Below are 18,069 nucleotides of genomic sequence, written 5' to 3' on the forward strand. Positions count from 1 at the left end.
TTACTGTTTTGACTTCCGCCAACCCCTTACTCTGTATCATTGCCATTACTGTTAAGCAGGCCTTTGGTAATCACGGATTACTGGCCGGTTACGGTGCTAAACCCATAGGGACGGGTTTGGGTCGTGACACTTGCATGTTCTTCAACTTGTCATTTTCATTATTACATTTTTGATCTTCTTACACCTCCGAAACACAAGACCAGACCTTATTAACCTTTGTTGTATTCTTAGAGATCCTATTTTGAAGCCCAAGCCAATTCACTCTTAGCATCACAAACTGTAACTTTGACAGTCCTGTTCAAAACCCATAGTTGCCCAAAACTTTGCATTCTCTTGCTTAATGTAACCATAAAATCAACTCTCATGCACCCATTAAAACACTGAAACTTCTTAGTTTCAACAACCTTCATAGGCATATATTAAATAATATGCTACCTACATAAATCCTTGCACCGCTTTCCTATAATTTTGCAATGAAAGGTTGTAGGAGAGTGTTCATCACACTTGTCCTATATATCTACTTAATTTAACATCAAAATAATACTCCCTAACCCATGCTTGCATCAAAGAAATGTCAAGAAATTCCTAATTTCTAACCTATAAGACAACATTAAACCATTAAAATGATTGTAACAGACTTGTTCATATACATGTCCACAAACGTGATAAAAACAAGCTTTCCCTCATGAGACTCAAGGTTATGCTAAGAAGGATCCTAAGTCAGATTTAAGCATATTCAAAACACAAGAACATTTTGTTGTTCAAGTAGGTTTCAATTAATTTAAGGGACCTAAAGATTTCCAGGTCATGAACCAACTCCTAGAACCTGTATGAATCTGTTAAAGATAATCTTTCATTACAACCGCACTTTAATATACTCATTTCCTTTAATTACTTGTATCTATCTTATGACAATCTATCAACAATTTAAGATTGCTATGAACTCCCAACACTTTCTGTGAGCCCATAAAGCAAGGAAATTTATTGCCAAGAGAAATTACGGAAGAAAAAGGATCCAGCATCTTTCCTCTTAAAAGCTATAGTAGATGCAAGCTAGGATTGGATTAGGCATTGACTTATCTGTGTTGTTTAATTCTTCATTGAAACAAAAGCCCATGAATTTGAAAAAACTAATCTGTAATAAAACTGGGGGCTAAGTGGATTCATAACCTACAACAGAGCAAGAACCTTGTTTAATACTTTGTATACTTGAAACCTAAGGCATCTCCAATTCTTGACTCAAAACCTATATCAAATTTAAATTTGGATAAAAATCACTTAAAAAATCTCTCCACTCAAACTAATATCAATCTGAGTTTTACCCATTGTTTTGTCCTAATCAAAGGAAGACTATGCTCTTCCCTCGAGTCTGACCCCTTACTTGTGTAGAACGGGTACGCAAACTAGTTGTAGATGGTGCAGCCTGGGTACTAGCTTCATTTGTAGATGGTGCAGCCTGTGTAGTAGTTGCATTTGTAGATGGTAAAGCCTGAGTAGTAGTTGCATTTGTAGATGGTGTAGCCTGGATACATAGAGCATTTGTAGATGGTACACTTTGAGCAGATGGAGTTAAGCTAGATGGCATGGCATCATACAAGTCAAAACCTACAAGAAAAAATTATAAGCAAAAATTACAAGCCAAAAAAAAAAAAAACAATACTCTGTTTGTACTATCTTATGGGATTGGATTAATTATCTCGAGTTCAAAACTCCCTCGCCTTTCCTAAAAAAAACAAACAAAAAAATGACAACAACAAAAAAAATCATTCTTATATGACCAATTTTAAATTGTTTATCAATTCCTATCCTTTTTCCAAACAAATAATTAAAAACCAAGAGGCTAAATTAGCAGAAGCATCAACAGTACTCTTTTTTTTCTTTTCTTTTTCTTTTTTTTTTTTTTTTTTTGGTGAACAGAGCATCAATTTTACTCTCAGAGAAGAAGATAGAATTTTGTTCTTTACTTTACTTATCATGATGCCACTACCCATTTTCTTCACTTTTCCCTTTTTCTACCTCTAAACCTCTTCACATGCTCATTCAAAAACCCTTCAACAATAGAAAGCCTCAATTGGAAATGATGTGGACACAATGAAATCATTTTCGAACACTTTAAAATACACAGGAAAATGAAGATCAAAAATTCAATTTATTCAATATTATAAATTAATTTATAGTGCAAGGAAACTAATCAATCACAAACACAAACACAAATAGTATTAGACAAAGTCACCATTCAATTAATGTATATAAGCACATTTACTAAAGAGAGAGTTATATGAAACTTTTGTATTAGAAAATCTCAGATTTCAATTTTGAAGCACTTTGAAATACACAGAAAAAAATATCAAAAATTCAATTTATTCAATATTATAAATCAATTCATAGTGCAACAATCAATCACTAACACAAAGGACAAACTCACCATTCAATTAACATATATATATATACATATATATACATGCATTTAAAACTTTAGTATTAGGAAATCTCAAATCCACTGATTTCAATTCATAGTGTAACAAAACTAATCAAACACTACCACAAACAGTATCAAACAAACTCACTATTCAATTAACATATACACATACAATACATAAATATATGTATGTATACGAAAGAGAGAGTAATTCGAAACTTTAGTACTAAGAAATCTCAAATCCACCTTCCATTGAATAAAAGTCACATTCAGACCAATAATCTAGAGAGAGAGAGAGAGAAAAGAGGGTGGCGACCCAAACAGAGGGTCGCGATCTGCAGCCGCCCAGCGTTGCTCTGCCGTTTGCATTCGGCGGTACGAGAGATGGAGATGGAATACATTCAAAATATCAGAGATAAAGAACAGAAGAGGGCAGCGACCCAAACAGAGGGTCACTCAGCGCTGCTGTGCCTTTTGCATTCGGCGGCGCGAAAGAGCAAGAAGAAAAGGGAAAGAGAGAAGAAGAAGAGCATACCCACGTTGTGCCGTTTCTAATGGACTGAGAAAATGAAATAGAGGTGTGATGGTCAATTGCTTCTTTATTCCCCCAAAATATTTAGACAACTATTTTTGGTAATAAAAAATTAGGGCAAAGACAAATAATTTATTAGTGACTAAATTAATTTGGTTGCCATAAATATTATTCAGATTTTTGGTGACCAAGTAATGTTTGTCGCCAAACAAATACAATTGGCAACTAAAATTTCCGTCGCCATAAATTAATTTGGTTGCCAAATTTTTTTTAGCTTTCTCGCACAGAATTTTCACTTGGTGCCAAACTCAACAGCGACCAAAAAATTAAATTCGTCACCAAAAGTTTAGCTTTTAGAGACCATAAATATTCTATTGCCAATTATGTATCTTTGGCGACTAAAATTTTGTTTGGTTGCTAAAAAACGTTGCCAAAAATTCTTTTTGTTGTAGTGCGTCCACGGGTAGCGAAGTTTTCACTAAACTGAATAAAGAATTTATGGGAGTGGAGGTGATGTTGCGCAGGTTGTGCAACAGCGGCTGTTGTGCGGCAAAATGGGCCCATTTTGATAATCCGAACAGTTCACATTTTAGAATACATTAAGTAGAAGATGCTTGCAAAAAATCAAGTTAATCGAATATAGTTTACCTATTCATCCACTCACATTTGTATTCATTTTAATACTTAAAACACAATTATTATTTATTTTTGTAGATACAAATGTGAGTGGATGAATAGGTAAACGATAACCGATTAACTTGATTTTTGGCAAACATCTTCTACTTGATGTATTCTAAAATGTGAACGGTTCAAATTATCAAAATGGACCCTGAAATAGGCCTATTTTGCCACACAGCAGCCGCTGCTGCGCAGCCCATGCAGCAAGATCTCCACTTCCAGAATTTACAAGGCTGTTTCTCTCTCTCAACCTCACCTCACCTCACCTCACCTCACTCACTCTCTTTCTACTACTCTTGGTAAAGATTTGATACTCTTCACTTTACTTTGTTAGAATGTTTTGAAAAAATTTGGGTTAAAACAAAATTTTGTCTTAACTTTGGTCTATTATTTATGTGGGACCCGTGTGCCAAATTTGGCGGATCAAAGTGGTAATGCGTTCTATGCCACGTTGTGATTCACGCGGTATATTTGGTTGCTCAAAACCATTATCGGGTGAATAGGAAATTAAAGCCAAAGTGTATTCCAAGAAAATAGAGTTTTGGTGGAAAATCCTTAAAGGTTTGAATAATGGCTTGTCCCACATTGATTTACTGGGAAACTTTAAGTGGGTTTATAAGGTTTGGGTTTGGAACTTGGGGTAAGCCCCAAGGGACACCCAAGTTTTGTAGAGATGGAGATTATGGGCAAAATGGGCTAGACTCATTGGACCCAAAAATCACCACACGTGCGAGCGGGCTGGGCCTGGGCTTGGGCGGCCCAATACTAATCTTTTTGGGCCAAACACATTTGAATTTAATTTTATTTTTTAGTAAAATAAAATTTCTGTCTAGAATTCAAATTAATTCCGAAAATAATCTGTTCCAGTTTTTCCCTACATCCAAACAGGTCCCTACGGTGTTTATCTGTTCAAAATTTGAACCCAATAGATTTGTATCTATTTATTCAAACTGAACAGGTATCATACCTGTTCAAACAGGTTTTGCACCTGTTTAATTCAAATCTAACAGCCATATACTCTTCTATAAATAGACAAGTCTCTCATTTGTTTCTTTCACTGAATTTTCGTCCTTACATCTGCTACTGCTCTCTGCATTTTGCTGCATCTAAATTTTTGTGAGGAAGAGTATAAACACTTAGTGTGTTCGTTGTACGAATAAATTGTAGTGTTGCATTTATTTGTTGATTGATCATTTTATCCTAGGAGATAGAGGTCCATATTCTGAAAGCACCGTTGACAGGACGAATCTGTCTTAAGGACACAGTGTCTAACACTGGACTTGATCAGAATATTGTACAAGAAATTAATCAAGTAAGTTAATTCTTTTTCTGTTTTATTATTTTTTTTATTTAAATCAGATTTTGATTTTGTTTTTGTAACAAAATAAAAATTTGTTTTTATTTATTTTTTTTATTTATTGGTTTGATTTTGTAATCAAACATTCTCTCTTATTTCCTATTTTTCTCTTGTATTCTGTTTGTCGTTTAGTACCCAAACAGAATTAATTTATTTAAATACAGTGAAGATTGTCCAACATACTTCTCACTCACTTGATTCTCCCTCTTTGAATTCTTATTTATAAAACAAAATTTTGGAGACAATTTGGTAACTTGGCCATGGTAACTTACTTGCAAGTTGCTTCTACAGATGCATAGTGCATACGGGAAATCCTATTTCCACATCACTAATTACCTCAGTGCACACACTTAATGAAATATTATTTTAATGACAATTATATCCTAAATTAAAATAAACATGAATGGACATCCACCAACACCCATAATATTATATAAAAATATTCTCTATACACATCTTTTAAAAATAAAAAAAATCTCAATGTAAACCTTTTAAATAAACAAAAAAACTAAACCCTAATTTATGTTCATGTCATCTCCCAATGAAATGAAAATAAAGACATCAATTAGAAAAACCACAAATTGAAACATCTAACTACTGATGGTCATGGAGCATACCAGAAGACTCTTTGGTTGCTCCCGCCACATTTCCACATTTATAGAAATGGTGATCGGATTAATCCACATCTGGCATACATCCAAATCTTTGTGACCAAAGGTGTACACAGATGAGGCCCAAAGACAAGGTTGGGACTTTGACCTCTAGAACCCATGCACCACAAAGCAGTACATCTTCAATGGAGGATTTTATCTATGAATCTGAAAGCAAGTCATTCAACAAGTGTGTAAAAAGGAGAGTTGAATGGCATGTGTACAATGGTTATTAATAAAGGGTATAATTGTAATTTTTAGTGTGTGGATTGAGAAAATTAATTAATAATTAAATTAATAAGTGCGTGTACTGAGAAAAGATGTGTACTGAGGTAATTAAGTGTGTGAAAATAAAAATTTTCAGTGCATAGAACTTAGCAAGTGTCTAAAATGCAACTTGTACAGTTGCCCTTCTAGAATCTGAGCTAACTCACTGAGTTAACATAATTGAGTTAACTCTAGGCAATAAAATTATTGTCCAAAGGCCATAAAAAAAAAAAAAAAAGACTATAAATAAGGATTAAAAAAATTCTTTTATCCAAAGGCCATAAAATAATCAAAGACTACGATCAAGAAAAACTTTATTGTTCAAAGGCACTTAATAATAAAACTATAACTAACACCAAAATTTTAGTTACAAGAGTTAAAAAAGAAAATTTGATTTTACATTAAAAAATTACAATATAAAAAAGTTTTAAAAATATTTAAAAATAAAGGCGGCCACAAATGTGGCCTTGTCCAGCATAGACTCATTTAAAGAAAACCTAACAAAATGCTTAGATATCCAATTTCACCATAGTCAGTCAAGCATCGACTTCATTTAAAGAACACCTAACAAAATGCTGGATATCCAATTTCACCATAATGCTAGGTAAGTGTCTTTTGCTTTTTATAATGTAATTATTATCCTATCTATTGAAAAAAAAAAAAAAAAAATCACCATAGTCAATCAACCAATTAAGTTTGAAAAGATCTTAGTATGACTAAAATTTAATTATACAAAAATTAAGAATATAATAGTATTACGTTGAGAGCACATTTAAAAAAAAAAAAAATCAATCATACAAAAAATGACTCCAAAAAAATATATATATTAGTCAATGTCGTTTATAGTGATGTAATTTTCACTTGAAACATGCAAGGAATTTGGATTATAGATTTAGTTAGTAATTTAAAAAGAAATAAATAAATAAAATATAATTATATTCCACTTATTTTTAAATAATTATTGTTTGTAAAATAACATATTATTTTATGTTTGAACATGCCGTGATCATATTGTAAATAATGATAAATTTTATAAAAATTATGATTCTAATCAAATCACATCACATTTTTATGGATTAGTTTGATTTGATTTCAAAATTTTCATTCGAGTTGATTTAAACTTTTACGAAACTGTAACAATGATTTGGTTTTAGTTTATTTATAAGGAATATCCTATGGTGTGTATCCCTAATATCAATTATAAAATTCGTAATCTCTTCACAAATTGGCGTGACAAAATATCTAAAATTTTATAGTTGATGTTGCAAAAGTTTGTGACTTTGTTATAATATTTTTTATCACGCTAATTTGTGACGAAATTATATATTTTGTGATTAATGTTATAAAATTTTATAGTAAAGTTACACATTTTGTTGTGAAGTGCATATGGTATGCACCCCTAAAGGAATGCACACCATAGCATTTTCCTATTTATAGAATCAAGCCGTATAACTTATTTAATGATTTATTAACTTTTACGAAAATATATATAAAAAAATAAAGAAATAATGTTACAACTTATAATAAAGAGGTTAATAAGCAGTTCATTTAGTTGGCAAGTTTGCTAGTTGTTGTCTTTTGGACTATAAGCTTCTTGCTTTCATTTGTCCTTCAGGGATTTTCACTAAGCTCCATTATATTTTTTTTTCTCTCTCTCTCTTTTTTTTTTTTTTTTTTTTTGTGGTAATAATATATTCACTCACCAAACATGAAGAATAAGAAGAAGAAAAAAAAGTAATCTTAATTGATTTTTCCTTGCTATGCATTGTTGAAAGTTTCATGTAGACTGGTAACACGCACCGCCGGTATAAAATGATAAACATTGATCCATGTGTGTGGAAGCGATGGGCCTGGTAGAAGAGGAAGTAGAAGTAGAAATGGAAGTAAAAGTGAGCATGATTCAATTTGATACTATTTAAAAAATAAAAATAAAAAATTTAAACCCAAACTGTTGCTTAAGATTAGATTTGTAACTGAGTCAAATCATAAAAATGATAAAACTAAACTGGACCGAACCATTTGAGACTCAATTATGTTAAGTCTGAAACAATAATTTTTTGTGATTTGTTATTGTTCACAATTTCCTCACAAAATATTACACCATATATCAAATATCAAGTAAAGTGGTTGTTTTTCATACATTAAGAGCATCTCTAAAGCTAAGAGGCAAAATGCCTCGTAAAAGTACACATAAAAGTATCATTTTTATTTTGCCTAATTAGTTTTGTTAGTGTATACTTTAATCATATTTTTTTATTTTAGCTAATCAATCAAACTAACATAACTATTTAAAATATATATAAGTACATATTACAAACATAGAGAAATTAATAAACAATCTGTCTCTAACATGCTACATATATTGACATGACATTTGCAAATATATTTTTAAAAAATATATAATTAAATTATTTTTAATATATATATGTGTATATATATATAATAAATCATTTTAAAAAAATATTTCCAAACAATCATATTTTCAAATTGTAATATTTTCTCCCCTAGGTGATGTTTTGGCACAATACAATAGTGCAAAGCCATTTTGACACAGTCCCAACCAAGATCAGGACACCCCCTCGGGACGACCATTCTAAATTGTGCGGGAAATCCCACATCGGTTTGTGAGGGACTACTTTCTCACCTTATAAACAGGCTGGCTCCTCTTACCTTGCATAGGGTCCCCGTGCCTTGCACATATTGTCCACTTTGGCATTCTGACCGCACGATTTTGTTCCTCCCCCACTGGGGGAAAAGGCCTATGCAAGGTAAGAGGAGCCAGCCTGCTTATAAGGTGGGAAAGTAGTCCCTCACAGACCGATGTGGGATTTCCCGCACATTAGCCCCCAGCTGCGCTGGCTCCGATTACCCCAGAGGGAGTTCCTACAGACGGTGCCAAATAAAGCCACCGGTCCCCGTGCCTTGCATATATTGTCCGCTTTGGCATTCCGATCGCACGGTTTTGTTCCTCCCCCACTGGGGGAAAAGGCCTATGCAAGGTAAGAGAAGCCAGCCTGCTTATAAGGTGGGAAAGTAATTCCTCACAGACCGATGTGGGATTTCCCGCACATAAACTATTGAGGTCATTCTCCATAATATCATATTCTCCAGAATACCTTATGTAATATCATACGCAACCAGTATGTGCATACATTGTTTTTGTTGTTTGATCATGTTTAACAAAAAACGAAAATTTGGTTTCTATTTTCAAGATTCACTTTTCTAAAAATTGAAATTTTTATTTTTTGTGTTTTTTGTTTTCACTAAATTTTTTTAATTTTTAGATACACTTAACAAAAATATACTTAAAAATTATAATATTTGTGAAAAAAAAATCTGTAGAAAATTCACTAAATACCAAAAATATCAAAAAAAAAACAAAAATTTAGTACATTTTTCGTATTTTTCTGTATTTATTGATTTTTTAAAATATTTTTTTACAAATATTTTACTTTTTAAATACATCTAAATAAGTTGAATTTAAAAAAATAAAAAAATTGATTAAAATTTTAAAAATATTCGCTAAAAATAAAAAAATAAAAAATTTAATTTTTAAAAAATTGAATCCAAAAAATTAAAACCAAATACACTGAATGATTTTTTAAACAAAAAAGCAACATGCCATCATTTTCCCAAAAGAAAAACCAGCAAGCAAATAGGGTTCTGATCTTGTAGTTCAAGTATGATAATAAGTTACAGGAACTTTTATAGTTTGAGTTAAATTTTATTTTTCTTTCTATACTTTTAATTTATACAATTTATTATTTATATTTTAAGTTCAATTTTGATTAAATCATTTTATTTAAATTTTCATTAATTTTTCATGGGAGTATATTAACAAGTGTTCTAAAATTCTTAATTTTCACCTCTAATTTAATCAGAAAGATTAAATTAAAATTCAATTTAAAATGGAAAATCAAAACATTCAATTTAAAATACAATCCCATTAGGTAGTTCAAATTAATGGTGGCTCGAATGGCTCGAGGTGCCAAAACGACATTGTTTTGGCACCTTCTTTTTCTTTTTTTCTTTTTTCTTTCTTCTTCCTTTTCCTCTCTTCCTTTGTTCTTTCTAAATCCAAAATCAAATTAAAATCATTTTTTTTTTCTTTTTCCTTCCCCCTCTCTTTTTCCCTTCTCTTCTAGCCAGCCAACAGTCTAAAAGAAGAAAGCAGAGGAAGAAAAAGGAAAGAAAAGAAAAGAGGAAGAACAGAAATAGAGAGATACATTTCATTTGAAAAGAAAAGAACAAAGAGTAGAGAGAGGAGGATAACAACAGAAAGAGATACATTTCATTTCAAAAAAGAGAGAGAAAAGAACAGAAAGTAGAGAGAGGAGAAAGAAGAAGAAGAAAAGGAGAGTAGAGAGAGGAGAACAAAAAGAAAAGAACAGGGAGTAGAGAGAGGAGAACAGATGTATTTGTGTATACACACAGAGGAGGGTCGCGATGGGCGACGATGATGGCGGCGCCGGTGGGTGTTCTGTTCCCCCTCTCTCTTCTATCTTTCATCTCTTTTTTCTCTTCCTCCCTCTTCTCTCTTCTTCCATTTTCATTCTCTTGCCTCTCTGTTTCAAAGAGAAAAGAGAGGGGAAAAAAAAATCTAAAACGACGTCATTTTGAAATTCAGGCCACTCGAGCCTTCCAAATTTCAAGTTACGAAGCAATTTTCTTTAAAATAATCAAACCAAAACAAAATTTTATTAAAATTGTAATTATTCTGTATGGAATCAGATTTTTTTTTTTAATTTTTAACTGGTTACTTTTTTGTGATGAACGACAGGATTGACCAAACAATCTAACGGTTGAGATTATGTTTCACAGCCAAAACCCTCAAATCACAGGTACTGTTCCAATCCACCATTGTACCAACAAGGAGCGGGGTCACTGCTGTGCAGTGTTCCCTGCTGTGCGGTTTCAGTCTTTTTTTTTTTTTCTTTTGACGTAATAAATTGCAAGAAAATAACTTATAAAACGCTGCTATTTTATTAACACAGCAGGAACAGCAGTGAGGAATCACAGCAGTGACCCCTTATAGCGGTGGCGGTGGCGGTGTTCCAAACCCGCTGCGCAAGTTAGCATCTGCCGCCGTTATGCTCGTCGGCTGAGCTCTCACTCTCTCTCTTGCACCTCCGCCACCATTCGAACCCTGAGCAATCGTCGATGCCAAACAAGTAACTATACTCTCTCTCTCTCTCTCTCTCTCTCTCTCTCTCTCTATATATATATATATATATGGGTTTGTATCTAAGGATTGTAATAAACAGTAAATTTGTTGAATTTTGAGATTTGGGGATTTGGGGTTTTTGTTTCTGCAGAAGAAATTTGAAATTGGCATGTGGGATGTTCAAAGGAAAAGGGTTTTACAATTGCAAATTGTACAAAACGGAATTCAACAATACAGTGGTCACTTTTGATACAGTGTTTGTAGGTGAGAATTTTTTCCCCACCATTTTCTTGTTCTTTTTATTTATATATATATTTCCATGGAACCATGTTAAGTCCACAATGATTTTTGATGATATCAAATGATTGCTTTACTTTAACTATATGCATCCCTGTCTTGAAAAAAAAAAGTGCTTAAATGGTTTATTTGATAGCCCACAAGCGTATGGTTAACTTGATTATTGTAGAGAGATTTTAATCTAGTCTTGAAAGGTCCCTAGAAGTTTATAAGGCAATTCAGTGAAGAATACTGCAAAGTGAGAGATTTATAACAAAAATATAGTATTGCTAATTAGATTTATTATTGCTACAGCTAGAACTAGAAATATGCGTCCTACTACAATTACCATCTCGACCTAGTAATACAAACTACAACATTCATTTCAATCTCATAATCAACATTGTTGTTGTATTACAAAACACAAATGTTCTGTTCAAGCATTTCTATCTACAACTTATGATAACGTTTACAATGATATATTTATTCAATAGACAATATTCATTATACAGGCATAAATGTCATCGAACCTCTACTTCTGAAATTGTGACATCATTTATAGAGCAAAGTTCTAGGGTTTTAGGTGTACTTACATTTGTCACACCCATGATTTTAGAGAAAGCGGGTTGCTTAGGAGTAGGTAAACCCATTGTTTCAGTGGTAAGCATAGACACAATATCTAACATGTTTGGTCTGTCAGCTGCAATTTCTTGAACGCACAAGAAACCAACCTGAATGTATCGCATAGCCTCACTTATGGAACATGTTTCAACTAATGCTTGATCCACTAACTCCAAACCCTTCCCTTCTTTCCAAAGCTCCCATGCCTAAACAGGTTCATAAAAATATCATACAAAGTCGGTCCAAAAAAACAAACAGAGAGATTTTACAAAATTGGACGATATTTCAATTACTTACATATCCTAGTAAGTTCAACGCACGATCAGGCCGATAGAAACTTGTGTTCTTCTTCCCACTTATGATCTCTAGCATCATGACTCCAAAGCTGAAAACATCGGATTTCACAGAAAAGAGACCATCCATAGCATATTCAGGAGACATGTAACCACTGTTTTCATTATTCAATAGATTGTATTATTGTGGAAATCCAATGCATTTGATATGTATATAAAGAAATTTTATTTGTACATGTTTAAAACATCTATCTCACTTACTGTGTTCCAACAATTCTTTTTGTGCTTGCTTGATTTTCATCATCACAAAAAATTCTGGCAGTGCCAAAGTCAGATATTTTTGGATTCATGTCCTTGTCCAATAAAATGTTGCTGGTTTTCAAATCTCTATGAATGATCTTTAATCTGGAGTACTTATGAAGGTACAATAGTCCCTGAGCAATTCCTCCAATGATATGAACACGCATTTTCCAATCTAGTAAATATTGTTTCATCACATCTGCCATAAAATTTGCATGGAGTAAAAAAACACACATAAGAACACTGGAGACCAAGAAGAAATCACAAAGGCAATTGATCAGTTGAAGGTAGCAAAGTAACGAACCAAATAGAAAGAAATCCAAGCTATTGTTGGGTAAGTACTCATATATTAGTATCCTCTCATTTCTTTGCATGCAACAACCCAAAAGTCTAACAAGATTACAGTGTTGCAGCCTTGAGATCAATAAAACCTCATTCTTGAACTCCTCTAATCCTTGTCTTGAGCTACTAGAAAGTCTTTTTACTGCTATTTCTTGTCCATTAACCAACTGACCCTGAAAATTTAAATTTCTTAATCATCTTACAAAATTCATAAAAGTAAGTTAAAAAAAAAGAAAGAGAATGTGATGCATTAAAAGGAAAAAAAAAAAATGCTTGGGAGCTCTAATTGTGCACCCCAATCCACCCCCAATGACGTGGAATGGACCACACCCACACTCCTCATCCCTCCTCTCTCTATCTCTCTCTCTCTCTCTCTTCCAACTTATGAGAGGTCAAAATGGGGGTGATATATTTGGAGATGTAGTACCACTCTTAAAAAAAATATTAACGTAATGCTATAAAGATTTATTATTTATTACAAGAAAATGCAAGATGGTTCTTGAATGGAATAACAAAATAGCATATTAATACTGAATCTTTAGACCACTACAATTTTCTATAACTAATCCATAATTTTGGGATGGCATATTAGAAAGAGCATCATACAAAAAAGCAATATTTTATCCGAGTCAAAAAATAGATTTTGGTCTAATTGCAAGTCCCTCCACTTTCAATTGCGACAGTTAACTGCTTACATTGAAGTCAAATTGCAATGTCACCCTTATCTCTCATTAACTAGGTTGACGTAAATTAAAAATAAAATGACCAAAGTGAAATTTTAGCAAAATTACATGGACTAAAGTGAGAATGATGAAAGTGCACTTGTGCTAAGAACATCTCCAACGCTTACTCTAATTTTTCATCAATTTGAGTAAAGATTTGATGAAAAGTTTTATCTGATACCACGCATTCCAATGCTAATTTTTCATCAAACAATCAGTTGACTGGGAGGACAACTAGGAGGACAACCAGCAATGGGCAATTTTACAAGCAACAATGGGCAACTTTGCAAGCAAACGGACAACCGGCCAGTTGTCCAGTGTACGGTGAAGCCTCAACAGCTATCTGCAAAAATTTGATGAACACTAAAACCTCCCTCAATTTGATGAAAGTTTTGTATTTTCTCTCATTTGATATGGATTTGATTTCATGGTTGGAGCAGAAAAAATGTACTTATTTCATCAAATTTAAATTTGATGAAAAAATAAAGTAAGCATTGGAGGCGCTCTAAACAGGAAAGAAAAAGGTAGTATATGGCTTGCATGACAAATTATGTCAAGTTTATTAACGTCAGATGAACAGAATGATGATATTACAACTTAACTTAAACTATAAGGAGGTTAACTATCAAAATTAAATATAAAGAGGCCAAAATAGAAATTTTAGCGAAAGTATAGGATGCTAAATAAATGTAATTAACCCTTATATTTTTACCTTATAAACAGGTCCATAACCACCCTGACCAATCTTATTTTTCTCGGAGAAGTACTCTGTAGCAGTTTCTATGGTAGAAAAACTGACAAAAGGTAACTCTCGATCCTTTTTCTCCCTCAACATGAGCTTTCCTGCATTGCTTAATTCATCATTGGTTGTGGCACTGTTATTCAATTCATCCATTAACAACTGCATCCCCTTCACAATCCCAGCTTTGTTGCTTCCTCCTGATTAGTTTGAAAAGAAAATTTCTCTTTTTAGATTGGCTTAGAATTTAAATAAGTCGTTGATATGATATGGCAAAAAAATATATACAATACCTTTGAATGATCGATTTTTCCATCGTAGGTAGCACAATAATGAGATCGAAGTCAGAATTAGTAGGGAAGCTATTAGACCACCAATGATCAACCATAGATGACTCCATAGATGCCTCTTCCTATTGTTGAGAGTTGTGTTATTTGGACTCTCTATTGGGATAGAGTTAAAAAAAAAAAAAAAAAAAAAAAGAAATTATTTGTTTGTAGCTATAAAATATATATAATTGTTTGGCAGAAACAATCACATAGATGTAAAATAAAGAGTGAGACCCGCATGTGAGCATCAGAGATGACATTCATTTGCATTATCCAGCCAATTTTTGTAAAAACCATTGCAACAGTCCGCTTTGGGAATGGACTTGTAATTATTCAAAAAAAATAATAATAATAAAAGCCATAACTAGATGTAAATGTTATTGATGATAATGGTTATAATAATGATTCTAGGGTAAATTGGCAATCTCCATCTTCAATACTCCTTATTAAAGGCCATAAATTAATTAGAGAAAAATATTAAAATACCCTTTGAAGTTTGATGAAAATGCCCCCCCCCCCCCAAAAAAAAAAAAAAAAAAAAAAAAAAAAAAAAAAAAAAAAAAACACTCCCAAAATTTTAGAGTCAACCATTTACCGTCAAGTAGCTCTATAAAACTTAAGGACATATAAATGATCTACCATTAGCATTTTTCAATGCCAAAATTTGAAAAAATACCTTATTATTAGCAGCAGCAGCAACAACAAACAAACAAAACTAATGCATATGTATTATAAAACATGTGGGGTTTTTTTTTTTTTTCCAACCAAATTTCAAGGGTTGTGTTTGTATTTTGGTCAATTAACTAAGGAACCATATATGTATTAGAAAAATACGTACCACTTTTTGCAAGACTGTTGTTACGAATGTAGACGGCATTTTGAGCGGTGTTACCAATGTATAAGACATTTTGAGTATCCCACTTATATCCTGAAACTTTATAAAATAAGCACAATGACGTCACTCCACTAGGAGCGTATGGAGTTGCAACAGCGTAGCCTTGACAAGAACAATTTGTCCTGCATATCTCCTTGCAGTCACTAAGATCGAGGCTCAAATTAAATGGATTAAACATGAACCAATCTAGCTCCATTAATTTTGTCGTCTCCTTGAACACATCTCCACCTATACAGTTGGATGCGTTATAGTTTACACAACCCCCAGATTTCGAATACCCTTGGTCAGGATCACAATTTACCATTGTGTAGCAATAAAAAGTATAGTCACAGCCATAAAGCACTCCAGAAGAATCTAACCAAATCAAATTATACGTATCAGTGGCGTCCCAAGTGAAATAACTCTCATTCCCATTCGAGAAGTAACTGAATTTGAATGAATTGTAAAAATCATAACTAAATAAAGCATAAACATCCTTACTAAGTAAACTAAAATTGTGCCCATTCCACATCCCACTTCTCCAATAAACAACTCTTCTCGATCTTTTCCAAGTTATAAGTTGTTTTGTGTTGTTTGGATCAATACCTAGAGTGAAACCCCCAAGATCTGGATCCTCTGGTGTTGACCATGAAGTGAGAAACCGATGTTGCGGCTTACCCCCACTCTTCAAGTTAAACGCACCCAATTTCATGCCTTTTAGCCATACATTGGATGGATAATCGAAACTTTGCCACACAATATGATCTCCGGATCTCAAAACAAAATTCCCAGAATCAAGAAGTGTTGCGCTTGTGCTAATACTAGAAGATTGTTCAGAGTTGAGAGTGATGGCGATCCCTCTGCTGTCATTGATCATCAGCTTCCCCTCTTGAGTTATCTTTAGTACTCCAGAGCTATCTGTCAGTGGATTGTCTCTGTTGGCAAGCCATACCACCGTCTGGTTTCCATACAGTGTTGTTGTGTTGACTTGAATTCCCAAGTAGCGGTTGGTGGATCCACTAGGGCTGCTGAAGAAGCCTAGTTGAAAATACCCATTTGGAGAGGATATATTTTCCCAGTCTCTCATTTCTTGGCCAACTACAAGCGTGTCTGTTGAATTGGAAACACCGACATGAAAGAACCAACAAGAGAACACCAACAACCCCAAACAAGGTAAAAAAACAACCACTAAACATTGTTTCATCATTCTTGCATCTAATTCTACAGAAATTAATGATTCACATGAAAATAGCATTCCACAATATATATATATATATATATATATTTAAGAGTGGATACATAGAATGTTATTGATTTCATATTGATGTGATAATTTGATAAAGTGAAAAAAATAAATAAATAAAAATTTGTTCGTAATGCTAAAGTCGTTTGTCACATTCATAGGCCCCAGAGGGGTCGTCCTCGTCCTCATCTTATTCAAGCAGTGGGTCATCGTTTGGACAAAAAAATGACCGGAGAGGATTTATAATTCCTTGCAGGTTTCAAGTGAAAATTACAGTGCCATATATGTCCACTACAAAAAATTAAAACTTTAGAAACTAAAATTTAGAGACAAAATTATTTTTTAGGGATCAAATATTTTTGTTGCGAAAAATGTTGTTAGTATTATGTTTTTAGCAACAAAAATTAGATATTAGTGATGAATTATTATCTTTTTGGAACCAAGTTTTTGGTCTTAAAAATAAATCTTTTTGAGACCAAATTATTTTGTTCCTGAAAGTGTATTTATTAGCGACATTTTCAAAATTTTGTCGCTAAAAGCTTTGTTTTTTACTCTTCGGGACGACTTTTTAGTCACTATCCTTACGACGATAGAAATTGGTCTTTAAATGCCTTTTACAACAAAATTTTCACTTTTAAAGATCAAAAAAATCAGTCTCAAAAACTCTTATATGTTGTAGTGTTATTGACAAGAATCTAGATTTTTAGAGTAGTTTTTTGTATGATTAAAAATTTTTATTTTTATTTTTTTTGGACAAATTATAAAAAAAAAAATTAAAAAAACTCAAGATTTCATGTGTTTTTTAATTTAAACTCCAGAATTTTAATTTTATCAATTTAAACCTTGATGTTACTTCCGTGTCAAAATTTATCCCCTGTCTATCTTCGTTTGATGGACTAACGAAAACCTCCATTTTTTGCCCCAAAACGACATCGTTTTGCCTCAATCCCATATAAAAGCCCCATTTCATCGATTAGGGTTTCAATTTTGCCCTAATTTGTCGATTAGGGCAACAAGAAAGAAGAATCAAAATAGAGAGAAGTTGCCGAAGAAGTTTGCTAGTTTGGGAGAGTGTTGGAGCAACAAATTATGTCGGAAGGGATGATCGGAAAAAGAAAGACGGCAGGACGAGGCAAGTGGCTATCGGTTCAACAACCTGCCACCTTCACCTGCCATACATCGTCACCTCCTTTTCTAGATCTACTTTCCATCACTACCTCATCTCTTCTTGAGGAAGCTTAACCATAGCTACACCAATTCAAC

At 32.9% G+C, this 18,069-nt stretch overlaps 2 protein-coding genes across 6 annotated transcripts in view; one reads left to right on the plus strand and one right to left on the minus strand.

Annotated features, from left to right (window-relative positions):
* LOC114276085 (plastid transcriptionally active protein) overlaps nucleotides 1–18,069 on the plus strand; it is a 302,545-nt gene that overhangs the window by 224,414 nt on the left and 60,062 nt on the right. The window lies entirely within an intron of this gene.
* Nucleotides 11,727–16,872, minus strand: LOC114296898 (G-type lectin S-receptor-like serine/threonine-protein kinase At4g27290). Of its 2 annotated transcripts, none has more exons than XM_082870296.1 (7): nucleotides 15,528–16,872; nucleotides 14,654–14,803; nucleotides 14,334–14,560; nucleotides 12,862–13,072; nucleotides 12,519–12,756; nucleotides 12,262–12,349; nucleotides 11,727–12,170 (listed from the first exon to the last, which is right to left on the minus strand). In XM_082870296.1, exons 1-7 carry the CDS (start codon nucleotides 16,816–16,818, stop codon nucleotides 11,865–11,867), a joined length of 2,511 nt encoding a protein of 836 aa, XP_082726422.1. In that variant the 5' UTR covers nucleotides 16,819–16,872; the 3' UTR covers nucleotides 11,727–11,864. The 2 variants fall into 2 exon arrangements, with proteins under 2 accessions (XP_082726422.1, XP_028097026.2); XM_028241225.2 differs by having other exon boundaries at nucleotides 12,262–12,412; nucleotides 15,528–16,869.

Source organism: Camellia sinensis, chromosome 5, assembly GCF_055761805.1.
Source record: "Camellia sinensis isolate YWXY chromosome 5, ASM5576180v1, whole genome shotgun sequence".
Classification (NCBI taxonomy): Eukaryota; Viridiplantae; Streptophyta; class Magnoliopsida; order Ericales; family Theaceae; genus Camellia; species Camellia sinensis.

Excerpts from the sequence above, each read along its gene's own strand:
- LOC114296898 (XM_028241225.2), bottom strand. The coding sequence starts at position 16,818 with ATGCTATTTTCATGTGAATCATTAATTTCTGTAGAATTAGATGCAAGA. Across the intron at positions 14,561-14,653 it reads GAAAAATCGATCATTCAAAG|GAGGAAGCAACAAAGCTGGG; the intron begins GTATTGTATATA and ends CAAACTAATCAG. Across the intron at positions 13,073-14,333 it reads GTTATGGACCTGTTTATAAG|GGTCAGTTGGTTAATGGACA; the intron begins GTAAAAATATAA and ends TTAAATTTTCAG.